The sequence below is a fragment of the Onychomys torridus genome, chromosome 16 (genome assembly GCF_903995425.1).
Source record: "Onychomys torridus chromosome 16, mOncTor1.1, whole genome shotgun sequence".
NCBI classification, from domain to species: Eukaryota; Metazoa; Chordata; class Mammalia; order Rodentia; family Cricetidae; genus Onychomys; species Onychomys torridus.
Window position 1 is genome coordinate 2,180,552 of NC_050458.1, and position 16,697 is coordinate 2,197,248.

The 16,697-nt window shown below is 41.2% G+C and overlaps 1 protein-coding gene across 4 annotated transcripts in view; it reads right to left on the reverse strand.

Moving 5' to 3' along the window:
• The window catches only part of Nipal2 (NIPA like domain containing 2), a 99,703-nt gene that overhangs the window by 35,588 nt on the left and 47,418 nt on the right, over positions 1–16,697 (reverse strand). For all 4 annotated transcript variants that reach the window (XR_004946800.1, XR_004946799.1, XM_036208725.1 and 1 more), the window contains exons 4-5: positions 15,528–15,587; positions 2,481–2,602 (exon numbers count right to left, since the gene is read on the reverse strand). Coding sequence is in view for 2 of the 4 variants with exons in the window: in XM_036208725.1 (XP_036064618.1) it covers positions 2,481–2,602; positions 15,528–15,587 (182 nt within the window). In the remaining 2 variants the exon portion in view is untranslated. The remainder of the gene's footprint in view (positions 1–2,480; positions 2,603–15,527; positions 15,588–16,697) is intronic.

The window sequence follows — 16,697 nt, forward strand, 5'->3', positions numbered from 1 at the left end:
TGGAGGACCCCAGGAAGGCTAACTTGAGTTGGGAAGCCAATGCCCAGCACTAAGGGCAAGGGCTAAGGACAAGCTGGGAAGTGACAGCCAGCACAGAAATGAAGTCCATGATAATAAGAGCCTGGCGAGCAACACATCACAAATAGGTGTTTCTTTAGGCAGGGCATGTTGAATGATGGGCTGGTTAATTGACTGATTAACCAATAATTCTCCTGTGGCAGTGAATTGCTGAAATAGAGGACAGGCAAATAGGTAATTACGTCATAATGTGACTTGTAAAAAGTATAGCAAATAGAGAAACTAGCTTTGTAATAGTTCCACAGAAGAGGCTGCATCAGAGTTGTATCCATGAGGGTGGGTTTGCAGGAAGCTGGAAAGTGATAGAGCTATAGGTTAGAGGAAGTAGGGTATTTTCCCAGCAGAGGAACCATAGGCAAAATGGCACTGAGTTATGTAGCTGGCAGGGTGATGCCTGTAGCTATGGTACTGAGATGATCAGCAAGGAGGGCATGCTTCTTCAGACACCACTGGCATGGCCTGAGAAACCGATGATGAACGTTCGGGTTAACACAATGACAGTAGAAATACCAGAGAGGGGTTTCAAGTTCAAGAGACTTTGAAACATGTAAGGATGGAGAGTGGGGATTCAAGATGTGAGAGAAGTCATATGTAGCTCAGGTTTCCAATATGACAGACTGATACAGAAAAAGTAAGAGATGAGAGAGTTGGGGAACAAAATACTGAGTTCAGATACTGATATTTGCATTTGAGGAATCCATGGAACATTCATGAAGGGGTGAGTAAAGAGTGAGCAATGAGTGAATTCAGAATGCAAAGAGTCAGGAGAGGCCTGAGAAGAAGCAGATACAGATTGCAAGAGGCATTATGTGTGAACAATGGCATCTGTGCTGGTTAGCTTTTTTGTTTTGTTTTGTTTTGTTTTGTTTTGTTTTGTTTTTATCAACTTGACACAAACTAGAGGCGACTAGGAGGAAAACTCAACTGAAGAATCACCTCCATGAGATGGCCTATGTCTGTGGAGACGTTTTCCTGACAAACGGCTGATGTGGAGGACCCAGCCAAGAGTGGACACTTCCACTCCTGGGCAGGTGACCCCAGTAAACGGAGAGAGCAATGGCTAGCAAGGCAGTGAGCAGCCCTCCTGCCTTCTGTGCCTTCTCATCTCCTACCTCTAGGTTCTCCTTTGGAGCTCCTGCCCCAGCTTCCCTCAGTCTTGCACTGCAAACTGTAAGCCCAACACACCCTCTCCTCCCCCACTTGCTTTTGGTCATGGTGTTTATCACAGTCATAGAAAAACAAATTAGAACAGTATTCTAGAAGGCCTTGGTAACACATATTGTGTAAGCAGACATATACAGCTGGCAGATGAAGAGGTGCCCACAAAAAGATGGAGTAGTCAGAGAAGGAAAGAAGTGTAAAATATACCACTAAAGTCAAGAAAGAGAGACATGCAAAGAGATGATAGGCATGGAGTAAACACTGCACAGAGTTCAAGAATTCTTTCTGTCCCTCCTTCCCTCCCTCTCTCCCTCTTTCTATCTCATTCATATATATATTAGATGTAACGAGAAAGGCATAGATGGGAGCTGAGGAAGTGGGTGACTTGGAAGGCTACAGGATAGTTTATTAATGGTGTGTAGCATATGAACACTTAAAAACACAGAAATTAACTATTTTTCTGTAGGATAAGAGAAAGGAATCAAGAGGGAAACAGTGGAGAATATTTGTAGGTATGTGTGTTCCAGTGGTCAGGGTTATGCCAGAGACAGTGAGACAGAGAACACTTGTCATGAAAACTGCCATGACATGAGCCTGATTTATACCTGGGGCAAAGTTCACCTGTAAAACCTGCAAATGTCAACTGTGTGCTTTTAACACTAAGTTGACAGAATAAGACAATCTTTTCTACATCAGAGAACTAGATCAGATACCTTTTGAGGTCACCTCTGATCCTAAAAATGTGAATCTGCAGACTTCAATTCTTTATTATCAAATTTGTAAGTATTTTGTCAAACTAGTTCTTAGGAAAATGCTCACTTAGACAATTCCAATTTTTTCTACTCCTTGTCCTTTCTAGAATCTTCTTTCTTTCTAGTCTTAACTGTATCCTGTAGCAAGTTATATATCTACAGTTTTGATCCAATTCTTTCTTTATACTTACCAGATGCAGCTATTGTATCAAATAAAATATCTCAGTTAATGTCTTCAACTGCCGATTTACCAGCTCCCCCTTCCCCGACCCCCACACCCTTGGGACTGTGTCATTGTTTTTGATCTCAATGAGGACTGTTTGAAGATGATTCAAGAGTATCTCACATCCTTTGGTACTGACCACATACACTTACATCTTAGTAAGCCACTGTGCTAAGAAGAAAGGGTTGCATGGGTTTTCTAACACTGTAGCTACCAGTGGTCTAGAGAATATACATCAGAAACAGTAAAATATTTAGAACCCTTACCACATAGACCAGAAACTGCCAGCCAACAAAGTAATACTGTACTGTTCTTGCTGAGATGTCCTGGGTCATATTTGGAGCAAAATTCACCAATAAATATGTTCCTGCAAATGCCAGTGTCATACCTTTAAATAAAAAAGAAAAGATAAACCAAACTGAAGAAAGATTAAAGTTTTACTTTTTCCTTCTTTCCAGTTGAGGTGGGGTCTTGTTATGTAGTTTGAGCTGGTTTGGAACTCATTCTGTAATACAGGCTGGCCTTGAACTCACAACTCCTCCCGCCTCAGTCTCCCAAATACTGCAATTACAGGTGTTCATTATCAGCATGGCTACTTTAAAACTTTTCTTGACACAAATGTTACCTAGAGGGGAGTAGTATATGTTAAAATTCAGGGATCCCTGACCCCCCCACCCACTTCAACTGGCCCCATTAAAATACAAGTCACCAAACTGTCCCTAAAGAGTACCATATCTTTTTTTTTTTTTTTTTTTCCCCAAGGCAGGGTTTCTCTGTGTTACAGCTCTGGCTGTTCTGGAACTCACTTTGTAGACCAGGCTAGCCTCAAACTCACAGAGATCTGCCTGCCTGTCTTCCAAGTGCTAGAATTAAAGGCCTGTGCTACCATCACCCAGTATGCACCACATCTTTAAAGGAGAATAAAATCCAGGGAGTAGACAGAGCAGGATGTAACTCCAGACTCTGTTGCCCCAGGTGAATCCTATCCTCTTCAGGGAGTTTTCCCCAAACACAGAGAAGATCAAAACATGCAAAAATAGAGAGGTAAGGACACACTCATCTGACTGTTTCCACACCATGAATACAAGTGGATCTACACAGATCTAGATCATCTAGGTTTAGATGGAAGTGCCCGCAGTGGAGGATAGGGTAGTCCATCTCATGATGACCAGCTCTTGCTCACTCATTCCTGGAACACATGTGCTGTGGATATCACTCTGTGTAAATAAAGTTCTGATTGGCCAGTGGCCAGGCAGGAAGTATAGGCGGGACAAGAGAGAAGAGAATTCTGGGAAGTAGAAGGCTGGAGAGAGACACCACCAGCCGCCACCATGAAAAGCAACATGTAAAGACACCAGTAAGACCCAAGCCATGTGGCAAAGTATAGACTAACAGAAATGGGTTAATTTAAGATAGAAAAAGTAGATAACAAGCAGCCTGCCACAGCCACACAGTTTATAAGCAATATAAGTTTCTGTGTGTTTACTTGGTTGGGTCTGAGTGACTGTGGGACTGACGGGTAAGAGATTTGTCCTGACTGTGGGCCGGGCAGGAAAACTCCAACTACACACATGAGCTTGGGTGATCTGGACTTTGAAACTAGGCAATGGGCACTTCAATCACTGTCATTGATGGTAGTCCTTCCAGAAGTAACTGTGGTGGATGGGACCCCACTGGAGAATTCTAATCATCTACTAGGGTCTAGAAGTCCCATAGGTGGAAGTTTCTCTCCTGCTTGCCTGTTCAAATATAAAGTATATATATATATATATATATACAAACTAAATGCAGTGATACTTTGTTTGTGCTCTAACAAATAAAGCTTGCCTGTGGAACTAGCCACTAGAGTCCATGCAGTGGTGGTACACACCTTTAATCCCAGCACTTGGGATCTCATGCCTTTGATCCCAGTACTTGGAAAGCACATGGCATTTGGGAGGCAGAAACAGGAAGTAATATGTCTGGGCAGAAAGAGGAAGTGATAAGGCGGGGTGGAGACAGGAGCTGGTGGAGACAGGAGCTGGGCCTTTCAGTCTGAGGATTCCTAGAGGTAAGAGGTTTCACAGTGACTGGCTGCTCTGCTTCTCTAATATTTCAGCATTTGCCCTGATATCTGACTCTGGGTTTTTATTATTAAGACCAATTAGAATTAGTGCTATACATCCCAGGGTTAGCATAGTAAAGACAGAACCCATCATGAGCCTAATTGCTGTCTGTTCATCACGTTATCATTACTTAGAACCATGAAGAATAGAGATGTGCATGGGGAGGGGTGCCACAGGAAGGCTGTAAGGGCCCTTTTTAGATACTACACTTGAAAACATGCCTTCTTTCACCACTGAGCACATCTCTGTTGTGGATATAACTTATAAACAGCCTTTAATATACTGGAAGATGTGGTAATATTTTATTTGTGATGAAATGTGATATTTTATTTACATGTTAATAAATAAAGTTGCCTGGAGATCAGAGGTCATGGCTATTGCTCTGATCTCTTTGGCTATTTCTTCTGTATTTGGCTCTGTGTTTCTTATTTACTAAGACTGTTTAGAAATTTGTCTACAGGAAGAGTCTGATCTATTTGTGGGGCTCCACAGAGGCTCCCTAGTAAGGCCTTAATCAAGGTCAGAAAGTCTGAGCTTGCTTTACCCAGCAGGGCTGCATAATCGGATGATTTGACCAGGGGCATGGTTACTACATGTTTTGAAGGGTCTACATTTGGCTATACATTGTGCTTTGATCTTGAAAGGGGGAGGCCTTTTGTCTCTCCCCTTGGTAGTGTATAAAAAGCCCATTAGAATAAATCTTGGGGTGACTGGGTATTGACTCAGGGCCCTCCTGAAGCTATCTTGTGTCTCTGTCTTTCTCTCTGGCTATGTCTCTTTCTATCTAATATTTCCTCATTCCTCTCTCCTCCCCCAACCCCAGAACCCTTTGACAGGTCAGAGCTGGACTTCGACATCTATCCATAAAACCTGACAGTTTGAGGGACTGATTTCCTACCCCTCTTAACCACATGGTCTAGGTTTTAAACTCAGTTTATGAGAACAAACAGTTTAATGTTATATAAGTTTGACAACAACCTATTCAGAGCCTTGTGAGGCTACAAGTTTCTTCTCATTTATCCTACAATATACTGTGAAGACAAGCTTATACATACAGTTTTTAGAGCTATTTCTAATGAGGACTTTTAAAATGAAAAAATAATATACATTATTAAGTGCTTCAGTAAAAGCAAAATAATAAAAACACATACATGAACTTGGGGAAAGATATTGGCCAGTTATGTTCTTTCTTAGAAAACAAAGGATTATTTCAAATTAGGTTCCTAGGAGGAAGGGGTTTTTAAAAAATCAGTTTTCTGAACCTGATGTGGTAAAGTAGCAGAAGTCCACTGGACACACTTTAAAATGTCTCAGGGCTTCCCAATGTTCCTTTTGTGGAGTCAAATTCCTATCGACTTTTAAGGTCCTTTGCCCAAGTTTCTCTCCTCACCGTACATTACCCAGCACTCACTAAACTTCCTGTGTTGTGATGTAATGTGAAGTTGGTGGCACATGCATGTGGAACAAAATTCCAGAGAGTTATGTAGGATTGGTCAGCTAAAACCAAGTGTCTCTCACTCGCTGATGGCCCACCAGGTGACCTGCCCAGAGTCAGCCTTAGGCTTCCTCTTTAGAGACGAGTATGCATGAGTTTTGTTGGTTTCATAATAAGCAAGAGCATATCATAGACACTACTTTGCACCGACTTTTCTCTCACCTACAGAACACTGTGGAGATCTCTTTTAAACCTGCTCAGTGTTCCAACACTTGAAGGTAGTTGTGTTTATTTGACCTCATTTTCGACGCTGTTTCACATCTGCTTCTACACTCTCTATCAAGGCATTTTTCCTCTTTGTTTCATTTCAAAACAAAATACAAATAGGATGGCTGAGGATTTTACAATGAATCCTTCCATATCCCTTTTCATATATATTACTTCATTTGAGCCTCAAATCATTGTGAGTCAAGAGGATAATCTTACATCAGTTTGTTTGTGCTTTCTCTTTAATAATTTTAAATTCGGATACCATAGGACAGCCTTGTCCTCTAATAGGTGTATGCTTGCTTGTTTTATGCCATCTGTATTTTTGTTCTTGTTTGTTTTTGAGACAGGGTCTTGCTAGGAAGGCAGACTATAGGCCTGACTGATCTTGAATCTATGACCCTCTGCCTTAGCCTCTTCATGCTGGGATGACAATCTGTGGTCTCATGACTAACTTATTTGTATTACTTAAGATGACCTGCCTTCTATCTCCTTTGGGGTCATTCATATTTTCATCAGGATTTAAAAGGATTGATGTCACTTGCACTTACACCCTTTCCTATCCTGTTCCTGCTACACTTTATTTATTTCACAGTTTTGCACTATCTCTTCTTTTGAAAGATGCAGATTTATAATTTAGGAACCTTGCTGTTCACCTTCAGTGGCCTTGTTAGAAGGAGTCGTGAAGGAGCCCAAGGAAGCTGGCTGCATGGATATTCTCTGAGCTGCATCCCTGGTCGAGGCTGGGATCCTACAAGTTTAACTCTGAAATGTACTTGAGAAACTCAAATTTCACTGGTACTTCCTTGACAGAAGAGCTCAGGAAAATTTCATCCAGGTGAAACTGCCTCATCTCCACATGTGAATTAAGCCATCACACCTTTCAGACCTGGGAAGTATGCTCCAAGAGGCCAGTCAAGGCAGCAGAATATGCTAGAAACTCAGATAACCTGGGACAGATGCATTTCAGGATATTGACTACCTACCATGAGTCATCTGAGTTCACCCTAAAAATTCACTTAAAATCATATTTATATTATAATATCCCAGAGACAATGGGGCTATCTAAAAGGAGGCTCTAATCCAACTTGACAGTGGAAAGTATGGTCAGGAAAGAATTGGCTAGACTCTTGACTGCTTAGGGAAGAACTTCCCCCATTGATTTAAAAACAAAACAGAAAGATGGAAACAACCTACAAACAGAAAAGAGTTGCTGCATTTAGCCCTGAGAACTACAGACAAGCACCAAGGTCTGGGCGACAAAAGCCACTGGGCAGCTGCAGGAAGCAGAGTCTGGATGCTGGATGGTACTCCAATTTGGGGATGGAGCCCATCCTCCTTCCTCATGCCCTAGTCTATAGAAATTCTATTTTCTCATTAAAAGTCGGTTCTTTTGATAGGCAGATCACTTACCTGATCTGAGACAAAAGCCTGGTGGTTTAAAACAAAGACCTTATGGGGCTTTCCCCTGCCTGTAGGGAACTGGGCTGATGGACTGATCTGCCTGGAGCATTTATAACAGTATGAGTTGGGGAGGAAGACCCTCCAAAGATGTAAAAAGCAAAACAAAACAACCCTCCCAGAAAAAAAAACCACAACTCACCCAGTCTTTGAGGAGAAACTGGAGTTTTAGGCTCCTAAGTCCTTGTCTGTTTTGTCGAGGGTCTTTCTCTCTGTGTGTTTACTCTGTGTGTGTGTGTGTGTGTGTGTGTGTGTGTGTGTGTGTGTGCGCGCTCGCGCGCGCACACGTGAATTTTCTCATCCCTAATAAAAACCTTTTTTACATTGGCAAAAAAAAAAAAAAAAAAAAAAAAAAAAAAAATCAGTTCTCTTACAAGTTCACAAGGGCTATTTACCATGTAGCTTGATATACTATACAAATAATGAGATCTCTTCCTATAAACATGTACAATGTATAAAGCATGTACACAGGCTAATCTGTGCTCTTTACAGTAGGGAGACTGACTGTCCTGGAAGGGAGCCTGGTACTCTTTATAAATTCCAAACTAGTTATGTTATAGACAAGAATGGCTGACATGAAGGTAATACTGTGATCAATATTAAAATGTGGTAATCCTGAAAAAATTATCGTTAATAAAAGGGGACAGGAAGATGGTTCAGTGGGTACAGTGCTTGCTGCTCCAGTATGAGAGCTGAATTCAAGTTTCCAGCATCGGCACATACATCTAACCCCCTGTTCTGTGGGGGATGAGACAGGAGAATTATTTGGGCTCGTTGGCAGCTCTAGTTCAGGGGAAAATACTGTCTCCAGGGGACAGACAGAGTGACAGAGCAGGGTGCTTGTTGTCCTCCTCTGGCCTCTGCACTACATTTATACACATATGCACAGACCACACATGTACACCACACACACCACACACACTATACACACAATTATAAATGCTTTACACTTGATTAACTTAATGTTTATAACAAATCTGTGAGAAATGATTAGAATTATCTCCTCTGTCTGTGGGAATACATCCCAAAACTTCCCTGTGCCTAAAAATCTCACAGAGTACAAACTTCTGTTTGTACTATCTATTTACCTATGATAAAGCTTAATTTACAAATGGGCACAGTAAATGATAAACAATAACAACAAAACAGAGCAACAAAAGCAATATACTTTAACAAGTTATTTAAAACTTACAAATTGCTTATTTCTGCAATTTCCCATTTAACATTTTTGGACTGTAGTTGACCATGAGTCACTAGATCCACACATTTAGCAAATATATGTATAAGGGCAAATTGTTTACTATTATACAATTATATTATTATAAAATATATTATAAATAAATCCTATAGTATATAATATATACAATATATATTGTGTAATCTTTATTACTACCTACATTTGACAAATAAAGACAATGAATCAGAAAAGGAAGAACTATTCTGCCTGGTGTTTTCCAGCTTGTAAGTGGGAAGCTTGGTTTGGAACCCAGGCAATCTATTTTCTTGACTGTTACATTCCAATGACCAGTGATTGCCTTAGGGGGTGCTGCTGAGTGGAGCGAGCCCTCATGCTGCACAGAGCATGCATCTCCACAGAAGGCTCCTGGCAGAGGCCCCCGAGGTGCCTGGAATTTCAGATTATTCTGACCCTAACTTTCCTTTTGGAGAGCATTCTCGGTGGGCACTCACAATAGCGAGTTTAAGGAGACTTATGCCTCACCAACAGACACTTCTAAGACATCAAATCTGTTTGGGAAAAGGTGGGTTAAAGAAACCTGAGCAGTTCTTTTCCTGGAAGACCTCTCAGGTGCACCAATATGTTGATGTTTGCGGACTCACCCTGCAGACAACAAAGTTATCTTGGTCTCTGAACATATTTGACCATTTATTCTGCTCTGAAGTGCTGTTTTGAGGAATATTTAATACTTGGGAAATGCTTGACATTTAATGGGCTTGCTATGAACTCAGCCTTCATCTCAGGAGGCTACTGGTCTGCTACCAGTCTGCTGGAACACTATGGGAAGGGACGAAGCATGAACAGAATGAAAGGACCGGAGCCTGGAATCCAGGTGTTCCTGTCCCCTGGCTCCTCAATGTGCCAAGGAAGACAGATGTGTTCAGTGCTTCAGCAGATGTTCCTCTACTGGACAACTCTTCTCAATTAAAATTCTAAACTTTAGTTTTCAAAATTTTCTGACTTCTGGGCACTGCATTATCTCTTGATTGATGAGAGTCCAGGTATTACTTTGGAATACCAGAAGTCACACAATGAACTGGATTCATTAATTCATTAATACTAAGGGAGCAATCTCATCCAGATTCCTCAGGCTCATGGCAGATGCCCTCAAAAGAGTCCTAGAATGGGAAGTCTAGAATGGTGGTGACACATGCTCTTTGTTTTTTTGTTTTTTGTTTTTTTAAATGTGGAGCTGAGGATCGAACCCAGGACCTTGCGCTTGTTAGGTAAGCGCTCTACCACTGAGCTACATCCCCAACCATAAATCTACATACATATGCTGGCGTGCATATGCATGTGACTCTTCTTTTTTTTTTTTTTTTTTTTTGAGCTGAGGATCGAACCCAAGGCCTTGCGCTTACTAGGCAAGCGCTCTACCACTGAGCTAAATCCCCAACCCCGGGAAGTCTTAAGTAGTCCTGGACCTGCCATCAGAAAGGCTCCCAGTCTTGAGGCTGCTGGGAAATCAAAATGGACGCTTATCCTCTCAGCTAGAATGGCGCTGCACTTGGCTGGATCCTATTCTAGACAAATGAACCAAACCATGCTGATCTGGGATCAGGGGTGAGGAGAAGGAAAATAAACGGCCTTGGTCTCACTATCAATTTGGGGAAACTATTTGTAGGTGACTTGAAGTAATCAGGTTACTGGTCTCCAGGGAGTGTGAGGAGTTTACTATAATTTGTATTTTTATGATATTATTATCTGGGCCTAAATCAGTGTGGTTCTCATGGACTATTAGCTGTGGTACTTTGATGGCTGATGGAGAAGAGGAATGCACTATAGTTTTTGGCTGGGTGAAGGGAAGAGAGAAGTATGGTGCTTTTTAAAAGGAAAAATAATCATTAAAATAATGTTAAATTATTAATCCACTAAGAATCAGAGCAGGGGCCAAAGCCTGTCAGTGAGTCTTTTCAGGCAAGGCTTTTGTGAGGTCATTTTTTGAGGCTAGTGGTAAAAAGCTTCATGGCCAGAGAGCAGCATTTGGCAGTAAATGACCTCAGCTTGTTTCCACACGGCCTCAAATCTCCATTTGTCCATCAGGACAAACAAACTTCCATTTGCTTGAAGCAGGGAAATAAATTATATTCCTTCTCACATTTTGACAATTTAATTTTTAGCATGCACATATGTTAATCTTTCAGAAAACACCACTAGCTACTCTTTCCCCTGTTTGGTTTTAGTACCTATAAAGGAAAAACAAAAAAACCCTGCATTCTTAGCTTTTCACAGAAAGAGCCCCATTTCCTCCAGGCAAAAGCAAGGAAGGCCCAGGAGAGTAGTGTATGAGTAGTTAGCACACCACTAAAGGGGCTGGGAAGGCCTTCCCTGGATTCCCCAGTGTAAGTGAGTTACTACAGCCCAGATAATGATAGGCTGGAGGCACTGTTTGTTGAGGAAAGGGTGTGGAATGGATGACTCCCCCATCCCCCTCTATAACAATACATTAAAGGCAAGAACTGACCACTTTCTTAACAGTGGCATCCCCCCTCAAAGAGAGAAAGGCAGCCAAACCAAATCAAAACCACAAACTGAGTTGTGGGGACTTTACATTTGCTCTTGAGTGTGTGGTTGTGGAGTTATGAAGGCAATGGCTAACATTTTGAGTACTTACTTTGTGATAAGCCCTTTTCTAAGAATACATGCATTCATTTAATTCTGTGTGGGTAGGTAATAAAATCTTCCTTTTAAAGACGAGGATACTGAGGCTTAAAGAGCTTATTAAATAACCTCATGTCACATGGCTTTAGAGACATCTCCTAGACCAAAGCCCCCACTTGGTTAGGTTGCCATGATTAGAATGCTTCTCTGGCAACTGCCAATTATGTGACCTTGGGAAAGTTGGTTAACCTCTCTGAGAACCAGATTTTGCTTCTAGAAATGGGTTATTCCTGTATTTAAGCAAGCTATTCCATGTAAAACACAGCATAGTATCTGGAAAAGGAAGTTTAAAAGATGCTGGCTTCTGTTCATATACATCAGAGGGTCCTGAGCATCACCGGGAGCTGTAAGAGCCCAGGCATTACTATGAGGCTTTGCTTTATATTTTGTTCATTTTCTTGATGTGTGGTCATGGAGATGCTCCCAACCTTTGTGTTATATTTTTAGTATTACCTTCTGGAAAGCTCTTGGGAATGGTGGTGTTCATAGTAATTATATCAATTATAGGGAGAGATTATTTGTCTTTCTCAGAATAATACCACACTATCCACACAGTGCACAGCAAAGTTGAAGCCATGGGAGGAAGATTAATTTTTTGCTTTAGTAGATCTTGGGTTTTAAGAAACGATTAAATCACTGAGTATCTTTCCCAGAGTTAGGGCTTCCATGTGTTTTCTCTCTAGTTCTTTAGGTAAAAGCTTCAGGACAGGCATAAAAAAAAACCTTAATTTTACTTTCCTATTCTTTTAAAGAAGTTTTAAATTTCTATTTATTTTATGTTTGTAAATGTCTCGGTTGCAGGTATATCTGCGCACTACATGCTCACCTGGTGCCCTTATCCACTGCAACTGGAGCTAAGGATGGGTGTGAGCCACCATGTGGGTGCTGGGACTTGAACTGGAGTTCTCCACAAAAGCAACAAGTGCTCTTAACTGTGAAGCCAGCTCTCTAGCTTCACCTTTTCTATTCTTTGTTCACCCTTTTTATGTTGGTTAGTTAGTTCCTGAATGCCCTTCTTCATATCCTACATCTGGTCTATGCCAGTCCTGTCTTCTGTCAGAGGCTCAAATGACACTACTCTTCCCAGACATGGCTAGGAGTGTTTTCAAGTCAGGGTGAGTTTTCCTCTCAGGAGACATTTAGTCATGTCCAAAGACAGCTTTGATTGTTCTAATTGTGGTTGAGGACTTGAGAGGCACCTAGTAAGCAAAAGGATTGCAGACCTATATGTAGAGGGTAGACCTGAAAGAGAAGATTTATTCACCCCAAATGTCAGAGGGCATGAGTTCAGAACCACTTTTCTAAAAGCTCACACCAGTATGATACATATTATTTTTTATTTAAAAACATATTATTTATTGTTACATTAGTTTAACTCTGTGAAGCTGTGTTACTGTGCTTGTCTAAAACACCTGATGGTCTAATAAAAAGCTGAACAGCCAATAGCAAGGCAGGAGAAAGGATGGGCGGGGCTGACAGAGAGAGTAAATAGGAGGAGATCTGGGAGGAGAAGATCAAGGAATGAGAAAAGAAGGGGCCAGTCACCTAGTCACCCAGTCACCCAGCCAGACACGAAATATGAAGGAAAGAAAAGATATACAGAAATAGAGAAAGGTAAAAGCCCAAAGGCAAAAGGTAGATGAGATAATTTAAGAAAAGTTGGCTAGAAATAAGCCAAGTTAAGGCCGGGCATTTATAAGTAATAATAAGTCTCCATGTGTATTTATGTGGGAGCAGGGTGGTGGGCCCCCAAAGAATAAAGAGTAAAAACAACCAATAACAATTTATATATTTTGTCATGGAAGGTAAATTATTCATAGTTAGGGAGAGTGATGCTTAGTTTTAATTGTCAACTTGACACAACCCAAGAAGAGAGTCTCCATGAGGGACTGTCTAGATCCAGTTAGTCTGTGGAGGACTGCCTTAATTATAACTACTGGAAAGAATCAGCCTGAAAGTGGGCAACATAGCTCTTTGGGTTTAGGTCTTGAATTGTATGAGAGTGGAGAATGTGAGCAAGGTGGTACCGAGGCATGTACTCGTCACTCTCTGCTCTTGGCTACTTTAAGTTCCTCCACTGTGGTCTCCCTGCAGTGACAGACAGCCTGGAATCATGAGCCAGGGAAACTGTCTCTCCCTTAAAGTTGCCTTTGTTGGGATATATATCTTAATCAAGCAACAGAAAGAAAACTGGAACAAGAATTCAGTCATAATTATCTTTTTATTTCTATTAGTCAAGATAATTTACCAGTAGTAGTTGAGACAGGAAATCTTCCGTTACCCATCTATATGACCTTATTAAATTGGGTGAATTTAGTTAGTAACCACCCATTAACTACAAAGATGGCAGGTGGTGGATGAAAGTATTTGATGTTTCTTTGTGACATTTGATAAATATGAAGCCTAACTTTAGCTTTTAAAACCTAGGCATTGATTGTTCTTACTTCTGATTTCATATGACTTTCCCAAATGATTCCATAAACCACAACATATGAAAAAGGATGTATAAAATAGTATGTTGGAAATGATACAATCACATATGAATGCATTTGGAAAAACATTTTAACCATGAAAAACCTGACGATGCTGACTGAAAACTCCACCAGCAGAGTCAAGCCAATGAGGAGGGAGGGGCAGGGTCAGGGCCAGGACAGAAATGCTAACACACCAACTCTGGGGTCAAAGTCGGAGCTCACATTAACAAAACAAAGCAAAACTCTGTGGAAGAGGGTAAGCATTGTTTTGTTTAAAGTGCCTAAAGTATCTGTATTTATTACCATATGTCAGAAGAAATAAGGCAGGATTTTGTCGAGGAAAAAGACATGAACATCTATAATTCTCATAAATGATCTTTCTACAAAAGTGAAAAGATACAGTGCATATGAGAGAGCCTTGCTATATGATAGAAATCTTTATTATAACCAGTAAGGTCACTGTTAATTTCTATTAATAATCATATTCCCAAAGAAAGAAACTTACTCTGATTTTATTTTAAAATGCTTATTTATGCATGGTGTATGCCTGCAATGGTCCACGGTGGTCAACTCTGGTTGTCTTCCTCTAGGGCCATCTCCTCTATTTTTTATTTTTCAGATTATAATACAGTCACAACATTTCTTCCTTCCATTTCTTCTCTGCATACCCTTCCATATGCTCCCCTTTTCTCTCTTCAAATTCATGGCCTCTTTTTATTACTTGTTATTGCATGCATATATGTATAAGAACATGCATAGATACCCTGCTGTAGCCTGCTCCATCTGTTCAATGTCACTCACATGTATACTTTTGGGACTGACTGTTTAGCATAGGATAACTAGTTGGTGTGCTCCTCCCCAGGGAAGTCTGCTCTGCTCTCAGCACTCCTTTGTTACCTGTAGTTCTTCATGTAGGGTTGAGGCCTTGTAGGCTTTTCCCATCCACTTTGGCCTGTCTATTGATGGTCTTGTTCAGCTCATATTTAGGCGGTCATGTTGGTGAGACTTTATGTGTGTTGCTTCTGACAGTACTAGGAGACACAACCTCACAGCAAACTCCCTGATTCTCTGGCTCTTGCAATCTTTCTGCTTCCTTCTCTGCAATGTTCCCTGAGCCTTAGGTGTGGAATCCTTTACTTTTCAAGGCAGGATCTCACTGAATGTGGAAATTTCCGTCCAGCTAGACTGGCTGTCCAGGAAGCCTCCAAGAGCCTCTCTGCTTCCTCAGCTTCCTCAGCACTGAGGTTTCAGACATACGCCACAAAGCTAGGCTTTTCGGTGATCTGATTCAGGTCCTAATGCTTGCACACTTGGTGAGTTTTACTTTTAGGCAGTATAAATATAATGATATAGCAGATATGAACTTTCAAGTAGAATGGTCTAATAGGTAACACAGATGTTTTTCCTGAGTTTTATTATGCTCATAAAAGCATCACAATGTAAGCAACAATAGTCTTGCAAAGTAACAATTTGCTATAGCCAATAACTAGCAGTAGCATAATGAAAATAAAAGCTTTACATGATAAGAGGCGGTCTCCCATACAGAATGCTCACCCCTATGAGATTTGCAACCATTTCATTAAATTTTCTGATTTTAAGTATGTCATTTTATAGGTAGTATTTATTTATTTACCAAGAGGTGCTATAATTAGATGACTTAAATGGTTACTCACCTAGTAAATCTGAGGCTCTCAAATTTTCTTTTAGGAATATAACAGAAATTATGGCACTACCTGCAAAGAAAATAGCCATTAGTAGTAGTCCCAATATGAAAACCATGTATTATCAGCGCAAAATGAAAGAAGTTAAGCATTCCATGTCTTTGCTTCTCTCACTGTTCCCTGAGTAGAGACACCCAATAGTTGTGGTTGTAAAAGTGATTTTCTTTCATGATGGAAGAAGACACATAGGAACTAAGAAAGACAGGACAGGGCCTGGTTACAGGGAGGGCTTCCTTTGTAAGTTTACTGAGTGAACATGTGGGAAGAAGGGAGAGGGAAGAAGGAGGAGAGAAGCAAAGAGAAAAGAATGAAATGGAAGACAGGAGCAAAGTAAAGAAAGCTGAGAATGATTCAATTGATACATTTACATCGTATACCCTACTAAAGCCATCAACCCTGGCTTCCCTCCAATGCCTCCTCCTCCAGGGTTCCTCCTGGTTCTCTCTCCTTCACACAGCACACCCAGGAATCCAAGTCTGCATTCCAGTTGTCCTCACCATCACCCTGTCATGGTCACCACTCACGCTTGTGCCTCTGTGTAAGAGCCCAACGGAAATCTATCCTGACATCTCACTCTTCCCCTCTCCACATCAGAGGAATCCTTCTAAAATGCAAAGCTCACATACATCTACATCTTTAAGTCTCTAATGGCTTCCTGCTACTTACAGGGCAAAGCCCTGGGCTGCTGCCTGTGCCCTTCAGTGACAGCTGTGGCTGCTGTCCTGCCACTTCCTCACGTCTACCCCAAGTTCTCCTCTGTGCTGTGTGAGTCCTGTGCATGAAACAGTTCCCAGACCACCATGTGCTTTCATGCGCATGACTTCTATGAGTGCAACTGCCCGTGGTGTGATCAATTCTAGACTCAAGATCACTTCTAGATACAGACTGAGCTGAACACTCTACTCTTATCTTGGGATAGTCTCCATGTAGTTTTTCATTGATCTGAGACCTGTTTTCGTGTCTTCATCCTTATATCCTGTGTTGTGACTCTTCCAAGGATGACTGATACTGCTGGACCCTCACAGCTGAGCCAGGGCTTGCTGCTATGGCCTCCAGTGAAGGAGGCAGTTTTGTTCCTTTTGTAGACTCATTCCTTGATGAATGCAGGCACTGGAGAACTCA